This window comes from Carassius carassius, chromosome 19, assembly GCF_963082965.1.
Source record: "Carassius carassius chromosome 19, fCarCar2.1, whole genome shotgun sequence".
Lineage (NCBI taxonomy): Eukaryota > Metazoa > Chordata > Actinopteri > Cypriniformes > Cyprinidae > Carassius > Carassius carassius.
The window spans coordinates 14,032,423-14,055,551 of record NC_081773.1 but is presented as its reverse complement, the minus strand read 5'-3'; the positions used below and the strand labels follow the sequence as shown (position 1 = coordinate 14,055,551).

Genomic DNA, 23,129 nt, shown 5'->3' with positions numbered 1-23,129 from the left:
CTTCTTCCATGTATGTGGAGTTGGATGAGATTTGAGCATAAGACAAAGCGGAAATTGCTCCTGAAAATGGCAGTAATTAACATTCTGGGATCAATAAAGTGTGCCTTAGATGTCGAATGCTTCCCATTACTCTATACACTGATAAAATCAGTCTGTGCACACATATGCAGGTGTGTAAACATGACAGAGAGATCCACAGGAAATGTGGGCTAAGTACACGTTGATATGAGAGCAGCACATTAAAGCCATTTTGTGTATTTTGTGTGTATAGACTGTCTTAATAAACCCATGTTGGACATCTTTTGTTACTGTTATCCAGTGGTACAGCTACAATGGCAAACATTACAGCTGGCATCTGCTGATTTCAACATCAGACCTCAAGTGGCCACCCTGTATTATTGTTTTTTTTTTTGTTTGTTTGTTTTTTCATGGGCACAATTTAAGGAGTTGTTTAGCTGCTTGTTAGAACGTTTTGAGCACCATGGCTTCAATCCCGTTGACTCCTCTGTGAGCCTGACTCGGATGAACGGTAATTTGGGATTGTTTTCGGAAACATCTTAAAAAATGTCTTCTGCAATCCTGCACTGCAACTTGGAAGATTTACCTACTCCTTTGCTTTCAGCTCATGTCATCTTCCGCTAATTCGTTGAGGCAGATATACTTCAGGAGTAAAAATGCAGATGCCAGACTCTACGATGAATTCAGAGGAATTTCATTCTCAGAAGCATGCATTAGCATTTTTGAGCCACAGTGTTGTTGTTGCTGAAATAAAATGTCAAATCTTCAGTATTTTCCGCTCTTTTGACTTTCATCAAAAATACATTCAAAAATACGTCACTACTTAGCATGACCAATTTGGTCACCTTTGTAGTGATCCAGTATTTATTTGTTTTTTAAAGTGAGCCAACAGTAAAAAAAAAAGGCCATTCACATGCAGCACATTTTCAAAAGTGAACAAAAGCATTAATAGCATATAATTATCATGCTTGTAGCCATTCTCTCTGCCATGCTCTAGGAGACAAAGCTTTGCAGTCTGGCACATTAGTGTTAAATTAATTTACATTAGTTGCATCTACACAACTATGAGTTAAAAAATTTAACTATTTGCTATTTGCAAAACTTAAACTTTATCAATATAGAGAATGAATAGAGCACTAATCATTGGTAAAATTAGTTAACCAATGAATTCAATTTTAAGCTATTGTAAATGTCTTCAAAAAAAAAAAAAAAACCTTCTACTCAATAACACACATACTGTACAAGCATGGATGGTGGAGCTACTGAGGGCCAAAAGAAAACTCTTGAGAGCCTGTTGGGGTCTAACTAAAGAAATTTTTTTTTTTGTTTTTTTTTACAGATTTTGTTTGTCATGCTGTACATTATGAGCCCAGTGAGATCTTGCAAAAAGCTACATGTTAGAACTGATTTTGTTAATCATACTCAAGCAAAATTTTAATAGTACGGTACAATGGGGCTGAAGGTGCATTTGTTGGGGCCAAAGGTAATTGATGTGAAATATATGGCTGAGCTTTCCATTTTGAGATAATATATAGTGATTAGTATAATTTATTAAGACGCATGAAAACATCATATTTTAAAATATGGTATTAATCATATCATAAAATCTATTTATTGTTTCTACCATAAATTATTATTTCAGAATTTTTGTCTTTTATATTTTGTACTTTTACAATGAGTGTATGTATGTTTTACATAATTTAAATTATTTAATTTATTGAAATAATAACATTTACAGAAAATGGTACAATCTTTGCTGAAGTGATTGTTTTGAACAAGTATTAACTTAAATATTAATGCAAAATATATTACTTTTGCTTAAGTATTTGTACCCGAATGTGGGTAAAAAGCTTAGCACCTCATATATTTGTATGATTTCTAATAAAACCAAACAAACTAATTGTATAATTTTGTTTATATAAATAATAAATTTATATAATTTTTTTTTTTTTTTTGCAAGTACTGAATAGAACATTTCCATAATGTTTCAAAAATTAAGAACATATGACAAAAATTAAAACACACTTTATTTACACATAAAAAAAGAGTCATCTGACCCTACTAGACCTCAATGATCAAAGCTCTGTCTAGGCTATACGCACAATATCACCCCTCTCATCAACACACACAATACATACTACCATGCCTCAATCACACACATGCCTACAATAGCCAAACGTGAAGCACACTTACACATACTAACATACGTACTCACACACACCTACACCTACACCTCAGCAGCATGGAGCGTAGCACAGGGCACTACGAGCGTGAGGCTACCTCTACTGCAGCATGCAACCCCCAAACAAACACCCACACCGCCACGGGGCTTGCTGTGTGTGGGTGTTTTTAAGGGGCTGGACACATTCTTACCATTGTCCAACAGGTAAAAGACCGGACTGTAGTGGCAGGATCGGAGGTTGGACACAGGTTCCCCTGTGCCTCGAGGGTCATTATGGAGGGAAGGGGTGTAGGGTGCTGGAAATCAGAGATCACAGTCATTGTCACATCCCGGGCTCAATTGAATACAGCCAAACAGCTTGTAAAAGGTCACTGGGATTCATAACAGGATGCTAAAAGTGGAGAACATCACACATAAGGAATTTTTAAATAATCTAATAGAAAAAATATAATCATATTCTAAAAAATGATAAATAATTATGTTTATGTTATTTTAAAATATATGGTGCTTAAATGCTTACATGCCTCTTTATATGTTTGAATTAAAGTAACTTTTGGTGTTGAACATGATTTTGAATCTGTTATATGACTTACACTCACCTAAAGGATTATTAGGAACACCATACTAATACTGTGTTTGACCCCCTTTCGCCTTCAGAACGGCCTTAAATGGCATTGATTCAACAAGGTGCTGAAAGCATTCTTTAGAGATGTTGGCCCATACTGATAGGATAGCATCTTGCAGTTGATGGAGATTTGTGGGATGCACATCCAGGGCACGGAGCTCCCTTTCCACCACACCCCAAAGATGCTCTATTGGGTTGAGATCTGGTGACTGTGGGGGCCATTTTAGTACAGTGAACTCATTGTCATGTTCAAGAATCCAATTTGAAATGATTCAAGCTTTGTGACATGGTGCATTATCCTGCTGGACAATGCTCAGGTAGGCCGTGGCATTTAAATGATGCCCAATTGGCACTAAGGGGCCTAAAGTGTGCCAAGAAAACATCTCCCACACCATTACACCACCAGCCTGCACTGTGGTAACAAGACATGATGGATCCATGTTCTCATTCTGTTTACACCAAATTCTGACTCTACCATCTGAATATCTCAACAGAAATCAAGACTCATCAGACCAGGCAACATTTTTCCAGTCTTCAACTGTCCAATTTTGGTGAGCTCGTGCAAATTGAAGCCTCTTTTTCCTATTTGTGGTGGAGATGAGTGGTACCCGGTGGGGTCTTCTGCTGTTGTAGCCCATCCGCCTCAAGGTTGTGTGTGTTGTGGCTTCACAAATACTTTGCTGCATACCTCGGTTGTAACGAGTAGTTATGTCAGTCAAAGTTGCTCTTCTATCAGCTTGAATCAGTCAGCCCATTCTACTCTGACCTCTAGCATCAACAAGGCATTTTCGCCCACAGGACTGCAACATACTGTATGTTTTTCCCTTTTCACACCATTCTTTGTAAACCCTAGAAATGGTTGTGCTTTTAACCTCGTTAGACAGGATGAATTCATAAGACTCACAAATCACTGCAGGTGTCGACCTGACAGTAAAAATCATGATTGCTGTGTGAATTGATGCCAGACTGCTGAGGGTAAAGATGAGAGAACAGCGTTGTGAGAGAATAACAAGTGTATCAGAGGACTCCTGGTTATTCTGCTTTAACAATAATGGCCTTCCTCAGTCTTTTCTGGAACCATCTGCCCTTTTGTCCAAAAGCTTATTTATGCTCTCATTTAAATACAGCTTTTTTCTTATGTTTTTTTTTTTTTTTCTTATTTTTTAGCATTTTATGCCGATATGAGCTCAGGACTGCCCACATTGTTTCACCCATCTGTGCTGCTGCATCAGCTTACATTACATTGACTTTACGGGATAACAGATAAAAGTAAAAGGTGACAGCACATCTGGTATCTAAAAAAGTGTTATTATATATTTTTAATGAAAAGCAAATTAAGTGCTCTTTCCAGTCTAAAAAAGGCAAAATATAAACGCCATAGAAGGTCATTTATTATTATTATTATTACTATGGCAAGAAATCAAATTTTTTACTCAACAATGGTGCATTAAACTGATCAAATTTTCTATCAAAGAATCCTAAAAAGATCCCAAAGGAATCCCAAAGGTTCCTTATTTTAGCAAAGGCAAACCAGTCTCCTCTTGGCTTATATCGAAATCAGCAGGTTTTTTTTCATGGAAGGGCACTTTTTATTTCACATCTTTTGTACTGAAGCAATGCATCACCCACTGACTGCAATGATAGAGCTTGAAAGATCAAAGACAATGTTTTATATAACTCCGACTGGATTCGTCTGAAAGAAAAAAGTCAATTACACCTAGGATGCCTCGGGGGTGAGTAAAATGCAGCCTAATTTTCAATGTTGGGTGAACTAACCCTTTAAGAGATTCTTTAAAAAACATTATTAACCCTACATGTTTGAATGTTTGTTTCACTTTGGTTTTTACTTTATATTTAAAACATTTGTAACATTATTTCCCAAAATGTAATTTCTGTGTAATTTATCTACTGCAGCAATCAAGCTTAAGTGACACTGTAAAATGTACAGGTAATTTTCGGCCAGCTCTCTGTTTTTTTTTATTTATTATTATTATTATTCTTTTTTAACAATTTAGTAGCTGTGGTTTGGAACATATAGCTAACAGTGGCGCCCCCAGAAAATGTTAACAGGGGTGGCCAAATGAGGCCACAGTAAATTTTGGGGGTGGCACATTAAAATAAAGAAAAAAAAATTAAGGGTTTGCAATATAGACAAAAAGTTATATCTCTGTGAGTTCTAGGATTTTATCGATAACGATAATTACACTATTTTGCTGTTATTGTGCTGATATCTTATTTTTGTAATTGTGCTGACACCTGATTTTTTTTTTTTTTTTTTTTTTTACCTTTACACCATTCTTTCTAAAAGTGTGCACCATATTTTAGGTCAGATACTTGCATTTGGGCTGTTACCAAGAAAAATTGCAATCAGTATCAACAAAATTGATCTTTGCAATGCAGATAAAACAGAAGCTGCATCTGAAGTGCCATTTAGATGTTTTTACACACTGTTTAATGTAGCTCCGTGGAACATGGAATACTTTAACATGCAGTTACAAATGAATAAATAATGTTTTGATATTTTAAAGATAAAACATTGAAAACTGATGTTTGAAATTATTTAAAAAATGAGAAGGTTCCATTAAATGTGAAATTAAAACCGCCAATAGGTGGCAGCGAGTCACTGTTAATAAGTGAGTCATTGCGATTGAACCGAATCATTTAAACGGTTGATTCATTCAGGAACGAAACACTTTAATGTTGCTCAGAGACGCAAAACTGTGGCTGCAGCAGGTGCTTTACTTTTTTTCACTTCTTAAACTATTGTGAATTTACATTCTGCATTTAAATTAATAGGACCCACTGTAAATAATCCTAGGGGTGGCCAGAGTTTATACAGGGGTGGCCTTGGCCCCTTGGGGGCGCCCCTGATAGCTAACTTCTAGCTAACCTGTATAAAAAAGAGAAAAAAAAAACAGCTTAACCACCCTGAGTGACCAAATTAGACCAGCTAATGAAGAGCTGGAAACAGACTACCAAATTCGAGAATACTGTAATATAAGGGCTTAGACTGAAAATGTTACCACAAAAGTAATCTTTTATCAGGAGATGTTTTGAATATTTCATGATGATATGACACATTAAGTAAAGCTTTTGTGCTGCAGAAGGGGTTTAATGCACACTCATCTCTGCAGGTTAGACAAGTACAATAAGCTCATCAGAAATTGGAAAACAAATTACCGCTTTCTGTCCTTTCACATCCACTTTCTTTTGCTCCCATTTCTCCCTTTCATTCCAGAATAATCTTTTTCTAAAAATATCTTTGCTGGTCACAGTCGATGGCTGACATTTCAGTTTATTAACCACCTGGCAATGTGCCACAATCAACAGGGTCTCAGCAACCCACCTCACCCTGCTGACAAAAACAACAACCGCACAAACAACAAACAGCAACAACTAGTCAACTAGATAGAGAGATATAACACTTATGAGAACTTCAAAGTGGACTGCAGCCCAATTGCTGGACTTGATGGAGAGCAGGGCAGACTGAAAATCAGAGAGGTGTGCTTGAGGTCAGAGATGATACTGACGAGATGATGATGCAAAAATCAACCTTTTTCAGATCAAGTAAATACATTAGCAGCTAAAGCAGAGTGTCATTTTATGTCACCTGAGGTGAGCACAGGAAGAGTCCATTCATTATTTATCTATTCTGGCTTAATGCTACCTTCAAAAGCTGAAATTGAAGTATTAACAAATAAAAAAGGTCAAATAACAACAGTGCCATCAAACATTTATTTAATGCAGCCAATTTCCATCATCTCAAGGTTAAATGTTTTTTTTTTTCTTCTGTGAATGTAGCACAACAAACAGAGTCATATGCAAATATCATATTTTCATCTGTGGTAAGGCACTACTATTATTATTATTATTATTATTATTATTATTATTATTATTATTACAAACTATGATCTACACAAAGTTAAATAATAATAAAATCAATATAGTTTGAATCTGTGTAATATTACCAGTACCTTAAGGCGGGCGTACACGGTGCGATTTTTTCTGTCGTACGAGTTCGCATGCGATTTTTTCAATCGTTTGGAAATCGCGTATGCTCGTATGGTCGCAGCTCGTATCATTTGCGATGAATTACGAGCCGAGCAGAGTGGCTTACGAGCACTTCCCGACCTCCCGATCATTTTTAAACATGTCTAAAAAGTTTGTGAGCTATCGGTTTGAATTCGTGGCATGTGTGCAGTTGAACGAGCCGATTTGTTGATTTATCTGAAGTTGACCAATCACGAACTAGGAAAACCACAGAAGAAGAAACACGAACAGGGCAGCGCCACGGCGAATGTGGACTATTGACCAGGAGGATAAACTCGCTGAAGTCTGACAGGAACAGCGAGCGCTGTATGATGTTTCTAGCAACGTGTACCATGCTTTTTAGTTCTCTCTCTCTCACGCGCGCTCTCTCTCACACACGCATTATGTAGTTTACAGGGACTCTCCATAGACGTAACGGTATTCTATACTGTATATCCCCATACACTACCTCTATCCATTACGGAAAATGCATGTTTAAAATTTCTATTAAACACCGTATAGTATTTTTTTAAAGCCATTTGGTTTACGAGGGCACAGAAATTGTCCTCACAAACCATGTTTACATTGTAATACCTATTTCAGATATTTATAAACCTACAAGAACACACACACACACACAGGGTGACCAAACGTCCCGGTTTCCTATTGCTGAAAAATAACATGTACGTGTAGGAAACAGTCACGGCTTGTATCAATATTGTATATGCAGTTATGGGAGAGGGAGAGCAGTTATATTAGGCGCGTTCGACTTGAAGCAGCGCTGCACAGAATGACATCACCTGTATGGCATCAAAGTACCGCGAGAGCGATTCGAATGCATTGGATATGTGTGCTCTCTTAGCGCTCTCGCGGTACTTTAATGTCATACCTTCTGTGCGAGCAGCGGTGTTTCAAGTCGAACGCGTCTATCAACTTTGTGCGATTGCTTCTGGAATTCGCAGGTTGTAATATCGTGTCGTATATCATCTCGTCCGTACGATTTTCAGATAAACTCACTCGTGCAGTGTGCGTGGACATACGATCTTCCGACCATCCGAATTCACACCGTGTACGCCCGCCTTTAATGGTGTGATTCCACCACAAAAATAAATAAATAAATACATAAATAAATAGATAAATAAATAAATAAATACAATTTTTATAAAAATACATTTTTAATGGGGAAATTTATTTTATGTTTAATTATTATCATTATAATTGTATATATATATTTTTTTCTTTTACTTTTTTTTTTAAAAGGTTGTGTGTGTGTGTGTGTGTGTGTGTGTGTGTTTTTGCAGAACTGACACAGTGGTGTCACAAAATAATGTGTTAATAATACAAATATCATGAAAAATATAATTGAAGGGCAAAACATTTATTCTTCTTAACTAGTATATAACACACACAATTTACATTATTGTGCATATTTTCCAATCAGCTGTCATTGTGCCAGATTATGTAAAAAAAAAAGTATGAAAATATAATTTAAATGTAGGATACTTAAAATGAAAATAGCTTTAACAAACCAATGAAGTCTGCCATTACATTCCAAAAAGTCTTACCATCAAGGCAGAATCCTATTAATTACAATATTCGAGATGTAGGGAGGGAAAAGTGATGCATGTCACATGCATCATTCACTCAAACATGAGTGCAATGAAATAAATACAGTAAACACAAACAAATAATGTATTAGTATTCCCCTTCCTCATCATTATTTATATTTTCTCTATAGTCCTTCAAAATTTCTTTTTATGTTTCAGTGGCTGATGCCCAGAATCTCAGTCCAATTTTTGGCTGAATTCCCCAGCCAATCGTAGAAGGCCATTTCCCGACTCCTGTCATAATAGCTGCTTCCACAAAATCACATCTGAATTACTCAGCAGCCTGAAGCCAACACAACAAATCCCAAAGAAAACACACAAAGGATACTGTTCTGACAGCCAGTTCTTTACCACAGAACATTCTAGAGAAAATCACACACATGTGACTCCTGTGCTTCACTACAGACTTGAGATCTTAAAGGAACTGTTTACCCAGAATTGACAATTCTGTCACTGTTGTATGAAAACAAGCATTCTTATATAAATCAACTTTTCTGTATTCCACAGAAGAAATCAATTGATATAGGTTTGCTATTTTTCATTTTTTGGTGAATTATTCCTTCAAATGCTTGATACACAGCCACATTTCAGAAGTGAATCTCAATTTTCCTTTCTTCCTCTCAAACTACTAATGTCAGGCTACAGCTCAGCTCATCTTCCCAAGCGACTTGCATCTTTCAGGATGCCTGCTGAGCTGGGAACTGGGAAAACAAGCAGAGGCTTCAACTGCACTGAGACATAAGAGTGAATTGAGAAAGAGAAAAACAGACAGCAAATTTTGTATTCTGAAGACACCACACAAAATGTGCCTCTGATATTTCAAACAATAATAACTTAAAAAAGTCACAATACAATATTTTTCCCCCTGGGAAATCAAAGCTTTACTGGAAGAATTCTTCTAAATTAAGAGCTCTATTTAGATCCTCAAGGACAAGCGCTGTAGTTGTCATCATGTTCATCCCACTGAGGCGATGCAAACAATGAGTAGAGCTCTGTAAACATAATCATATCCTCCTAAAAATTCTACACAGGTTATGATGTATTTAAAGAAGAAAGAAGAAACAAAGACATTGGGGGTAAAAGAGCAGAAGAAAAAGCCTCCAGGGACTGAATACCTGTGCTGTGGGGAAACTCAGAAGAGGACAGAAAAGAAAAAGATGAAAACTGCTGGTTTAATGAAGGCTTGAAGGTTTTTGTGAGTGTCGGTATTAAGACGTTTTTGTCATTAAATCTGAAATGTGTGACTTTTTCACCACAAGTGGAATTTCAAAAATAATGACTGTCATCAAACAGGTTTTTAACCACCCCCCCCCCACCCCACACACACACATCATTAGGTGCATTTCCATTACAGAATTGCGCAAAACTTTTGCAATATTTTATAAATGTTGATAAAAATACCATTGCAGATTCCATTGAAGTTCTGAGATGTATTCCCTTTTCAACTTTTAATATATATGAGTTTTAGACATATTTTTGTGGCATATTTTCAATTTTATATTTCAGTTTGCGCAATTTGAATAGTAATGGAACTACTGTTTCCTGTAGGGTGTGTCTATTAGAGATGGGTGTGGTTATACTGGAATCATTATAGGTATGGCTGGACAAGGGTATGGTTATCAGAACTAGGAGTAGGTGTGATTATCAAAGGTGATACTGCTATTTGAGATAGGCTTGATCATGATAGGGTGTGGCTATATTAAGTGGGTGTGGTCAAGCATGGGTATGGCTGTCAAAAATAGAAGTATAGACGTATGCTTGATTATCAGAGGTGGTGAGATTATCATAGATGATACCTGAGGTGGGTGACTTGCTCCTCTCTGGGTCCAAAGACACCTGATTATCAGAAAGCTCCGTAAGGCCTGCCATGGAGGAACATGGAAGGCATAGTAAGAGGAAGAAGATGACAATAATCATCGGGTTCCATGACCACCAAACACATTTGCATGCATCATATCACCAGGACAAACATTGTGGTCTGAGACACTATCATGATACTGGAGCGATGCAAGGAAGATGTATAGACATCTTAATAAGAGAGTGTTTAAACTTTTAACTAGGTGTATATGGTATATTTAAGGCCATGACGTGGTTGTTCGGTCAGTTGTGAATATGAGCTGTTGTGTATATTAACTCCAGAATCAAGCATGTGTAACAATACCAACAACAATTCCATGCATGTTTGTGCATGCAGGAAAGACAAAAACCGCATCGAGGTTACTCAAGGCATGATGGTAAAAACATGATGAGGCCTGCACTGCAGAAATATCATCATTTTGAAAGTGTATGTATGAACTAAAGTATATCTGCAAAGTACATGGTTAGCAATTTTTTTTGTTAAATAATAGCTATAACTTTATATGGTCATATACATGAGTGCAGTGAAAGCCTCATTTTCACAAATAGATTAATTATTTTGGCAGAGTATTTTATTTTTTATTTATTTTATTTTATTTTTTTGGCCATTATGATTATTGGACACACAAAAAAGTTCTACTGCATATAAATTCACTAGTCACTTACTGTACAATGATTGTAACTTAAATTAGTATTTTTATATTGACTTTTTTTCCCTATTCAAAGGGATTCTATTCTTTCTTTTTTTATGGAAAAGTCATGTAATGTCATGTCATGTCTTTTTTTTTTTACACAGTGTGAGAACGTGGTCATTTGTGATTGGTTCATTACACAAACCTTTGGCACAAATCAATAAAACACTGAGCAAGGAGACAATCAAAGGTTGTAACTGGATGTTTTGATGTACGCAAATTCAGAATATGTAATATCCTGTAACAATTAATTGAATTACTATAAATAACGCTGCATTGAATTTAATATGGTATGATAAATCTACCTATTGTAAACTTCCTCAAAATAACACATTTTGATAAATGACATCCCATTGTCTGTGCTTTGCCTCCTTGCTGTTATGTTGCCCCTATCTGTGTTTCACTGGAGACATGACTTACTCTGGTAGGAAGTACGGATCCGTTTCTTTGAATCGGAATAAAAGTTAGACAGGCCGCGCATGCAAAAGTCTGCAACAGCGCCCCATGCCCCATCACCGCCACCCATGAGAGGAGACATGGAGCGAGGGAGGAAAAGAGGAGGAGAGAAGAACAAAATAGGCTCAGAGTGACAAAACGCATGTGACCGCAATCTGAGCAAGACCCAGTGTACTGAGGGAGAAAACGAAGGAATGAAAATAGGAAAATGAATCCTAACCTTTTGCTTTTTTTACTTCTACCAAAAACAACAATATAAGGCAGAAAACAGAACTAAACATAAGGAAAATTCTTTCAAGGTTAACAGCCACCACGGAAAGTGGCACAGAAATTGTACAAACAAACAAAAATATTAACATAAATAGAAATGACTTCTCTTTTCAGTGTCTATCTTTAAATGTATATGTGAAGATGCATTTATGCATAAGTATGTATTAGTATTTTGGATTCGTTTTGCGGATGGATCCCCTGTCTAAACTGAGGGTGAGTGTCTGACAGCAGGCGGATCACATGAGCTTTGCTGTTTTTGTACCTACTGGAAGTTGCTGCATCACAATGTTGCATTTTGTTGATTGTAAAGTAAGCATTTTAGTTTTATTATGTCGCTGCACACACAATGCAAAATGCAGCACTGCTGATACAGTGGGGTCCAAAAGTCTCAGACCAGACTGAAGCTGTTGGTTTCTAAATTTATTTCAAACCTGGAGATAAACAAAGTATTTTTATAGCAAAACACAAATACTCTCTGCACTATTTTTATATATTGTTTTGTCCATAATCAAATAAGCCTTTTATGACCAATTCTCAATCATCCATGATTAATTTACATCACAAACCAAAAGGGTCCAATCATTTATTGGCCACTGATAGGTCTTTAACTCATGTAGGTGTACATCAATTTAAAGATATTAACACTACCATTCAAAAGTTTCGGGTCATTGATTGATTGATGGCATCACATTTAATAACAAATAAATTTATCTTAAATAAATGCTTAAAAATTATATTCATCAAAAATTCTGAAAGAATACTTTTCAACATTAAAATGGTTCTTGAGCAGCAAATCAGAATAGATAAATCACACAAATTAATTATATTGTAAATATATTTAAAAAGAAAACTTATTTTTAAACTGTAATAATAATTTGCAATATTACTATTTTCACTGAATTTTAATTAGATATATGTAGTCTGTGTGAGTATAAGATAACAAAATATATCATATAAAATTACTATTAAAATACAAAGTACAATTACATTTTAATGAGTGAAAATTGCTGTGTGCACTTTAAAAAAAATGGGGATGCACTTAATAATTTTTTTTTTGATTGTACTGACAATATAATAATATTAATAAACTGCATTCAAAATTTCAAAATAGAAACATTTTGACCAGTGGTCTCAGACTTTCGGATCCCACCATATATATAGAGAATGACTAAAGAATGTAATCAATGATAGAATAAAAACTGAGTGGGACTTCCGCTCCTTTCATCGGATTGGAAAACAGAGAGAGAGTACAAAACAGTCTCTTTATACACACTGGCCTGAGTGTGTGGGTGAGCGTTAAGACATTCTCTCTCTTTTTTGAGAGCTTACATAAGCTACGGATCAAAATCACTCTTCGACCGCACCGAACGACCTTTCTGCCCACCTCTGCATCTCCATGTCGGCTCAAAGCCTCTTGGTTTCTAAAGATACAGCTGCCTGAACAAGAGGAGGGAGAGCGTCAACTTTGAAGTGAGGAGCCAGTATGGTCGCCTCCCCACAGCTTCCTTTTGATTAAGCTCTATGAAAACAGATATTCATCTTCAGCTTTCACTTATGACATCTTCTTTCTCTGGATGGTCTGTTTGAGTGTGTATGTGTGTGAGCAGTCAGGGTAGGAGGAGAGAGGAGGCAGTGGCGCCCCCAGAAAATTTTAATAGGGGTGGCCAGATGAGGCCACAGTAAATCTTAGGGAAAAGAATAATAATAAGTTTTGTAATATTGAAATAAAACAATATCTGTGATTTCTGGTATTTTTTTTTACCTTTTTTTTAAGCTTTTTTTTTCTAAAATTGTGCACCATCTTTTAGGTCAAATACTTGCATTTGGGCTGTTACCAATCAAATGCAATCAGTATCAACTAAATTTATATTTGCAATGCAGAGAAAACAGAAGCTGCATCTGAAGTGCCATTTAGATGTTTTTACACACTGTTTAATACAGCTCTGTGGGACATGGAATACTTTAACCTGCAGTTACAGATGAATAAATTGTGTTTTGATATTTTAAATGTAAAACATTGAAAACTGATGTTTGAAATTATTAAAAAAATGATAAGGTACCTTAAATGTGAAATTAAAACCGCCAGTAGGTGGCAGCGAGTCACTGTTACAATAGATTGCAGTAGAACCGAATCATTTAAACGGTTGATTCATTCAGGAACGAAACACTATCATGTTGCTCAAAACAGTGGCTGTGTTTGGAATGATTTTTGAGTGAGGGAATATGTTGTCTAAAAGGTAAGTCTCTTGATATTAACTTCTTGTTTTTATTGAACTGTTGTATAAAATCAATATCACATTTGTAATTATGCTGACTTTTGGAGAAAAACGTCACTCTTTGTGTGATAGTACCTATATGAAATTATATAGATCTATAAATGTTCTGTCCCATATATTGACAAATTTGATAATTCTAAATTTTCAGTGAAAGAATGCACTATAAATGATTATGAGCACTAGTCTAGAACATCACATGTACATGCACACTCTGTGTTTTGATTGGACGGGGGGGGGGGGAGGGTTGAAGGGCAGCTACTCTGGTGGCACCAATCTGCAATCTTTTTTCAAACCTTGCAAACCTTTTTTCACTTCTTAAACTATTGTGAATTTACATTCTGCATTTAAATTAATAGTACCCACTGCAAATCATCCTAGGGGTGGCCACAGGGGTGGCCAGAGTTTATACAATGGTGGCCGTGGCCACCCCTGGCCACCCCTTGGAGGCGCCCCTGAGAGGAGGGCAGGTGGAGCGAGATCTGTGCTGGATTAGTAACAGCGAGTCCGTATGGCAGGTTACGTTGTGTTCTCTGTTACGTGTTGTGCTCAGGCAAAGACCAACAGCAACAGAGATACAACAGACGACATGCAGAGAGGCAACCGGGAATGCAGTCTGTCCCATGCAGTTAAAGAGAGGGACTGTGTGTGTATGTGTGTGTTAAATGGACAAGAGACAGGTAAGGACAGAAGTAAGATTTGCAAAGTTTGGTTTTGATGAAATGAAGTGCTGAACATGTTTGTAGATGCATGCCAGTGACGTGTGTTCATAGTTGAAATTTATTTTACAGCTTTGTTACAAAGAAACACACTGTATTTGAACATTTGTGGGATTACGAGACACATAGTGCATGTGTACCTGATGTGGACTGACGGTTTTTGCGAGGAGAGCGTGTTAGTCGCTGGAAAGGGTCTGCGGATCCGTAAAGCTCCAGTGTGTTCATACACAGCAGAATGGTTTTCTGCAGGTAGTCCACCACTGCCAAACCATTGCAGTTACCAAGAGCCAACCTGCACAAACACACACACTCACTGAGCATACACAACTATGTTTCATATTAGATATACAAAAACCCATCATAAAGTCCAGTTATGACTAACAATATTTCTAACGATCACAGCTATGTCTAAATATGATATGATATTTGAATGTATCATACAGCTTTGCTCAGTTTACATTTCCCTTGAAGAATCTTTACAATGTTTATATTATTCTTTTATTATTTTTGTTTGTATTTTTAAAGTGGGATAGTACAAATAAATAGCATTTATTTATTTATTTTGTATTATTATTTATTTATTCTTAGCACTGGCCAAATGGAATGTTTGACAAAACAGATAGGACAACGTATAGGACGCTGTCTGCGTCACCTAACAACAGCTCAGAACAATGTAAAGATTGACGAGACGAGACGAGGCAGACCGGACGAGAAGTGCAGCATGAAGCATTGCTTCTCATCTGGCTTCAGAACCATCTTAGCACTGGATCAAATTAAACTTTAAAATATATTACTGGAAATAGTTATTTAACATATTTTAGTTATTATACAAAATTATAATATTTTTTTAAAATGTTATAAAAATGTCTTTACATTATTACTGACCAAACAAACACATAACTATAATATATGTTGTCTAAAATGCTAAACATCCAACAGGTTCTACAAGGGGTGTGTAAAATGAGACTGATTTTAAAATGTTCACTTAATTACTGGTAAATCCCGCACCGTGGGTCCAGTCATTAACAAACTATTCACAAGACATGCATACACAAATATGGACTGTATGACATTAAATCTGCTGGAATGAATTCAAAGGAATTCAAAATCTTTCTGACCACTGTAGCCAGACATCACCATGGCAACCTTTTCTCGTAATAATGCTTTAGTGATTATGATTGCACGTGGTTGTGACTGAATCAAAACAGGATGACAACAAGTGAAAGATTCAAAAGAAGGCCAAATTATAATTAGAGTTTTATCACTTTAATCAAAATCAAAGACCCTGCAAGCTGGAATAACAGCTGGACACATGAGTCTGGAGTTTTTATGATGACAAATTACATTAAACATGGTAGCACTGATGTTTGATTACCATACTCAGTTACACTTGATGTTAATGTCCAATTATTTCCATTAATAAACCATTAACTGCAACTTTTGCCTCAATAAACTCCTAATTTGCTGCTTATTAATAATTATTAAGGTACTTGTAAAGTTTAGTTTCAGGGATGTAGAATATGGTCATGCAGAATGTGTGCTTTAAACAGCCAATATGTTAATAATAGGCATGCTAATAAGCAACTAGTTAAAAGTGAGAATTGGTCACTATACTTAAGTGCTGCCCCACACTCATATACCATAGTAAAGTCCAAGTCATTATCTCGTAAAATACTACAGTATTCATTTTCAAGGCAAAATGGAAAACTGAATATTAAATTACAGGAAAAAGTAAGGATTCTATTGGCTGAATAAAATAGATGACTTAAAAGAGGTAGGGCCACTTACAGTCCGTATGCAGAGTTTAAATCCAAGCTGGTGATTTGTTGTGGTGGTTCTCCATCGACCCATAATAACTGAACCACCAGCTCCGCCTGGTACCCAGGAGGCATTCGGATCGTACGATCTTTAACCCTGTGACGACAGTATTCAGATTCAGTATATGTTGAATCTATTTTGACTGTTACACTTTATTGATCTAATACTTTCTATGTAGAATTATCTAGAAAGCAAGTTAATCTTATCAAGTCCTACATAGGAAAACATAAACACTGAGCAATGTTGCATAGTCTCACTTGAGGCGAGGGATGCTGTCCCGCACACTGTCTGGCGTGTGGCTGCGGGGACTTGGAGGCTGAGGTTGAGGTGAGAGACCACTGGGGTCCGAAAAACATGGAGTGTTCTCTGTATCCGACGGAGAGATGACATCCTCCATCTCACACTGAAGTCGCACTTCTAGGGACTACACACACAAATGCAACACAAAGTTAATCCATCAAATCTATAGCATGTACACAAACTCTTAAAGGTTCACCTTAATTTGCACAGTTCACTCAAAATTAGTTTCTTTCTGCTGAACACAAAAGACAATTTTTTTTTTTTTTTTTTTTTTTTTTTGTCCATTCAATAAAAGTCAGTGGCATAACATGTTGTTTTGGACCCCACTGACCTTTATTGTATGGACAAAACATTCTTTAAAATATCTTATTTTGTGTTACACAGAATGCCATAAAGGTTTGGAAAAACATGCAAGTAAGAAATGTTGATTGCATTTTTTGGGTAAACTATCACTTTAAGAGCACACTCACCGTGATGGCGGTGTTGGCGTCATGTTTGCTGAAGCGGTACAGGATGACGTGGGCGCTGATGCCGACTACACAAAAGATACGGCTCTGCGGGCACCAGTTGATCATCTGAATGGCGTAGGGGTCTTCCTCCACAAGCTCAGCGCTGCGTCCCACATCTCCACTCTTAGGCTTCTCAAACACCTTTGACGTCTTGAGCTTATACAACATCTGCAGTGTGACTGACAGAGATGGAGGTTATCACCACATCACATCTTATTACATAATGAATGGTGATTAAACAGAAACAGTACTTTAAAGGACATATTTTTTTGTTTAGTACAAGTTATGCTTAACCAAAAGCACTTAATAGTAGCATAATGATGGCTACCATAAAGATTAGTGTCTACTTTAAGAAAAAAAAAAAAAGATATGGAAGAAAATAATTTGTTGAATGAAGATGTAATTTATTTATTTATTTTTACTATGTGCACAAAAAATATTCTCTTAGCTTCATAAAATTACATTTGAACCATAGATGTCACATGGACCATTTTAACAATGTCCTTACTACCTTTCTGGGCCTTGAACGTGTCAGTTGCGTTGCTGTATATGCAGGATCAGAAAGCTCCCAGATTTCATCAAAAATATCTTAATTTGTGTCCCGAAGATGAACAAAGGTCTTACAGGTTTGGAACGATATGAGAGTGAGTAATTAATGTTCAAAAAAAAAAGATTTTGATTAAAATGACAAAAAAAAATAACTTTTTTTTTCATAGATTAACTTGCACAGATTAATTGTTCGCCTTAACACCAGTGCTAACAAAGTAAATAGTTTCAGGTTTTGATGTCATGCAGAATACAATGTTTTAACACAAGAATTCATGTTAATATTTCAATAAAATTATAAACTTCACATTTCTAATTTCAAATTCTCCATAATTGGCCCCATTTACATTTATCTGACGCTTTCATCCAAAGCGACTTACAATTGCTATATATGTCAGAGGTTGCATGCCTCTGGAGCAACTAGGGGTTAAGTGTCTTGCTCAGGGACACATTGATGTCGCACAGTGGATTTGAACCCGGGTCTCTCACACCAAAGGCATGTGCCTTTGTGAATTGATTATCAGCATTATGCCACACATGCTGTCGGCTGAACATAACTTGCACTGAACCTGGAATATTCCTTTAAGTAATGCCCATGGTTGTGAAACCAACACATATTTTGTATTTGGTTGTCCATTTTGGTCATATATTGTTTGGTTATAGTTGTAAAGAATGAAATGAGGAATCATATGTAAAAGCATAATGGGGGGTGGTTCTTCTAAATAAAGGCAGCAGTAAGAAAACAAATTGAGACGGAAACAGCATGAGGCTGAAAGGAGGGAACCTGCTTGTCAAAGCAAAAACACTTACTCGCCGTGGCATCCCAAAACTTTATTGATCCGTCTGCATGTCTGAGGGGGACAACAAAGAGGAAGGAGAAAGAGCGATCGTATGAGCCAATGAGTGTGTGTGCTAAACCACTTAAGAGAAAGCAAGCAATGACAGCTATGGAAACGGGAGGGCAAAAGAGGCAGAGAGAACAACACGCAGGGTCAATAGCGCGATTGAATTAAAGCGGAGAAGTGCGATACATTTACCAATGAGAGTCAAGCAGAAGGGGACATTTTAGACATCATTGACTTCAAGTGAAAACAAACGGAATCAATGCATGCTTCGGAACAAAAAAAAAAAATCAATCCAGAGTTTTCAAGCAAATAAAAATACTATAAATGACCTCCACATGTGGGTGGAAAGTTTCACTTTATTGAGGCAGGGGCGTGAAAGTATTTTAGGTAGGAAGCGCCACCTTGTGTAGGCCGTGTTGTTGGGTTTTTTTTTTTTCATTTGTTTTACCTGCGCAACAACCCTTCTAAAGCAACTGAAGTTCAAGATAAACTTAATGCTTTCAAAATTAAGGTGCAAGAAAAGCAAGCACATTGTTTTGCTAATTTAGTTCTACTAATTTAACATATACTGTAAGATGCATTTTACTAATTTTCATAAGAAGCCTTTAGATTACATAAACAAATGACATCATAACAACATCATATGACATGGTATAAATGATACTGTAATATTCATGACAAAAATCTGTCTTGGATGCTTGTATGTTGGACATTGTTAGTACAGTAGATACATTAGAGAAAGTGTTGAAATTAAGTTTAAAAGTTAGTATAAAAGAGTTTATTTTGTAAAAGTCGTCATGGTCAAAGGTGACCATATTTATAGAAACACCTATTATTGTATTATATCTAAAAATCATTCACTGGAGATTTGGCAACAAATGTGACATTCAGTTTTTACTCCCAATATTTTTCCATGTACCTGTCAATACTGCTGTGAGCGACAATGTGATAAATGCACAAGCATCCAAGTGGCAGAGCCATCCACATATTCAGTTTCAGACAAAAAAGCACACATTTTAATCAACTTGATGCTTATGGGAAATGCAAAAAAAAAAAAAATTCTTCCAATGCCTAGTAACCAAACTCATGTAAATATAATATGAAATAAACAGAAAATTATTTGAACATGTTTTGTTAAATGCTATACACACTATCAGAATCTCTAATAAATACAGTTCTTCTGAATTTTCTATTCATTAAAGAATCATGAACAAAATAGCAAGTTTTACAGAAAAAAAAGAAAAAAAAAAAGAAAAGCAAATCAGTATATTAAAATTAATTCGTAATGATCGTGTGATATTACAATTAAAATAATGGCCTAAAAATTAACTTTGCCATTTCAGGAACAAATTACGTTTAAAAATATATTGACATAGAAAACAGTTACTTAAAAGTGTAATAAAACTACACAGTATGATTGTTTTAATTTACTCTTTTTGACCTTTTGAACCTCTTTCAAAAACTCTAAACTTGAACATAAACCTGAAGTGTTTTTTTTAATACAACAACTTACAACTTACCCTGTGATGATTATCTCTGGGTATGTCTGTGAACCCACCGTCCATGTGCCACCTCTGAGCGGCCACTCCTAAACACAAAAACATAAACACATAAAATATGTTTCTATAACACTCAACTGCCGAGCAAATTAGATCATACATTTCACTAAGCACTTCAAATGGAAGGCTGCAATTTGGGTCATTGAGAAACTCCAAAAAATGTAAGGATTAACGAAGAACTTTGACAAACCTTGTGGCTGTAGCCCGTCTTTTTGTGTTTAGCTCCTATGGAGTAAAGCACGGGTATGATGTCGGGGGGACAGTCGGCAAAGTAAGCTGTGCACGTGACTGGAGACTCATGGATGTCCATGGGGTAGGGGTTCTCAAAGATAGGAAAACTACAGAAGAGAGAGACTTCAAAATAAATAACAGGCATTTATGAAACACAAAAGATTGTCACTCTCATTTCTCATAAAATAGCCTATATTCGTGACCGTACGTACATCCACTGAAAACCGTATTTAATTGCATTATGTTGCTTAAGATGACCACAAACAGCAAAAGACAAGTGTCTCCAACCATCCTGTAAGTGAGAGCAACCAGAAGGGATGAAAGTGCTAAAGGGCTACATGTTTGAAATACGTAAGAACGAGCATTATTATGATAAAAGAAACTGAGGCTATTTATAGAATGTGCTCTGTGGGCGACTCTAAATGGGCTAACAGGTACTGATACCCACGAGTACTGTATTAAAGCAACTGACCCACATTTATGCAATTGAACTACATTATCCATCAGAAGAATTAGTATTAATTTAGATTCTAATCATAATAATAATTTTGAAGTGCTACTGTTATTTTTATTCTTAATGAATGTGCCTTTACCATATTGCTATTGCTGACATAAAAGTAATAAGCACAAGGTTGTGTGTGATTTGACCACTTTTTGAGAGTGGCTGTATCAAATCATTGTAACATACAGTACATTGCAGCCTTGAGTGGCTTATTGCTTTTAATATATAAGCTTATTTAACCTAATAATGTTTTTAAAGAACATCAAACTAAACCAAAGTACACTTTAAAGTTCAAGTTAAATGGAATTTATGGATGGCTGTCTGGTTCTGAGAGGGTTTGAGTACAGCTGTTTGTTTGTTCCTTCAGTGTGTCCTTGTGAAGAAATGGCCTTAAAGCAAAGAAAACATCTGATGTAAAAGTGGCAGGGTTTCTATGGCGGGAGCAATACTTAAAAGAGTGACAAACAGCCAGTTTGTGTGTGTGTGTGTGTGTGTGTGTGAGAGAGAGAGAGAGAGAGAGAGTCAGGCTGACCTTGGCTCTGGTTCTTAATATTGACTCATTTGATGGATGTTTATGAGTGACAAATCCAATGATATTTACTCTTAACAAATAAAGACACACACACACACACACACACACACACACACACTCAGATTTGAACTCTTTTCCACAAAGCATCTTCAAAAGTATCACACACAGACACAAAATGTATTGGGTGTTGAGCGATGTTGCCTCTGGTGGAAGTACTAGTGTGAGGTGTTGTTGGAGTACATCACATTGAGTTACATCATTCAGCCATAAGTGTGTGAGTTTGGCAGTGGAAACAGAAAGAGATGCTGAAGAAGAGATTGCTCACTTGCTCTGGGATAGATCAACCACAACAAAATCTTTCTCCAGCAGAACCGCCACCGCATATGGCTCCTGGACCTCTGTCAACACAAACACAGCATCTCAAATAGTCATCTATGAACTCAAGGCAATGCAGGGCCATGTACTGTGCTGAATATGCACTGGTTAGAATGAACAAAAAAGCTGAATTTAAAATAAAAATGGTTAACAATTGAAATCACTTCACATTTGCTGGATGTTTGCCGTATGTATGCTGTTGCATTCTGGGTCACAAATTCTGTGCATGCGTGTACATGTGCTTGACAGGGATTAGTCTGTATCTGCTTTTCTCAAGAGAAAAAGACAGATATAGCGATACACTCTTTCCCCTTCACTGAACAGAGCCGAAGCTGTCACTTCTCAAACCATTCAGAATCAGTTCACGTGTAGCATTTCACCTTACTGATGTCTGATTCACAAATGACTTGTTCCTTCAGGTTGGATGTTTCAAAAGTTTTTGTGTAATTGATTCACAATGCATTTTCAGTACCATTCAAATGTACTGGTTTGGTATTATTTTATTCATCTTTTATACTCACCAAGACTGAATTTATACAGTAAAAGAAAATACAGTAATATCTGTAATATTATGAAATATAGTTTAAAAATAGCCATTGCCTGTTTTAATATATCTTAAAATTTAATTTATTTCTGTAATGACAAAGCTGATTTTTTTTCTTACTATCAATACAGAAAACAGTTGCTTAATATTTTTCTGTAAGCCGTCGTCTCCTTTTCAGGATTTATTGATGAATAGAAAGTTCATAAGAAATATAAATATTCTATAACGTCAAAGACACCTTTTATCAGTTGAATCCCTCCTTAGTATTCATTTATTTAAATAAACAAATCAATCGATTACAGACACCACATTTTTAACAGCACTTGATAAATCATTGAATTGTAAGGAAGAATTTTCAAGGGGATACAACAATAAGTTGAGGGACATGTTGGAGCCATACAAAAAACCTGGATCATCAAGCTAGAATAAATATATACAATTAAATGAATTACAACACCCTAAAAGTACTTAACTGAATATTTCATTTCAAAATAAGAGAATTTTCAAATGTAGAACAAGCATGTCTTGGAACTGTACTTAGTGCTGATTCAAATTAAATCATTTGTTTTAAATTGAATCATTAAGATCTGTCTAAAAGAATGAACTGATTCACTTCAGTTAAATTCATCTCCTCTCTTAA

General features: G+C 36.0%; 1 protein-coding gene across 10 annotated transcripts in view; it reads right to left on the bottom strand.

Moving 5' to 3' along the window:
• Nucleotides 1–23,129, bottom strand: part of stxbp5l (syntaxin binding protein 5L) — a 172,277-nt gene that overhangs the window by 23,276 nt on the left and 125,872 nt on the right. For 4 of the 10 annotated variants that reach the window (XM_059499928.1, XM_059499933.1, XM_059499930.1 and 1 more), the window contains exons 11-21: nt 21,896–21,968; nt 20,496–20,643; nt 20,267–20,334; nt 18,712–18,752; nt 17,317–17,534; nt 16,804–16,970; nt 16,517–16,642; nt 14,869–15,020; nt 11,431–11,499; nt 10,258–10,323; nt 2,392–2,496 (exon numbers count right to left, since the gene is read on the bottom strand). In XM_059499928.1, coding sequence (XP_059355911.1) covers nt 2,392–2,496; nt 10,258–10,323; nt 11,431–11,499; nt 14,869–15,020; nt 16,517–16,642; nt 16,804–16,970; nt 17,317–17,534; nt 18,712–18,752; nt 20,267–20,334; nt 20,496–20,643; nt 21,896–21,968 — 1,233 coding nt within the window. The remainder of the gene's footprint in view (nt 1–2,391; nt 2,497–10,257; nt 10,324–11,430; nt 11,500–14,868; nt 15,021–16,516; nt 16,643–16,803; nt 16,971–17,316; nt 17,535–18,711; nt 18,753–20,266; nt 20,335–20,495; nt 20,644–21,895; nt 21,969–23,129) is intronic. The other 6 variants (XM_059499934.1, XM_059499936.1, XM_059499931.1 and 3 more) reach the window with 3 other exon arrangements.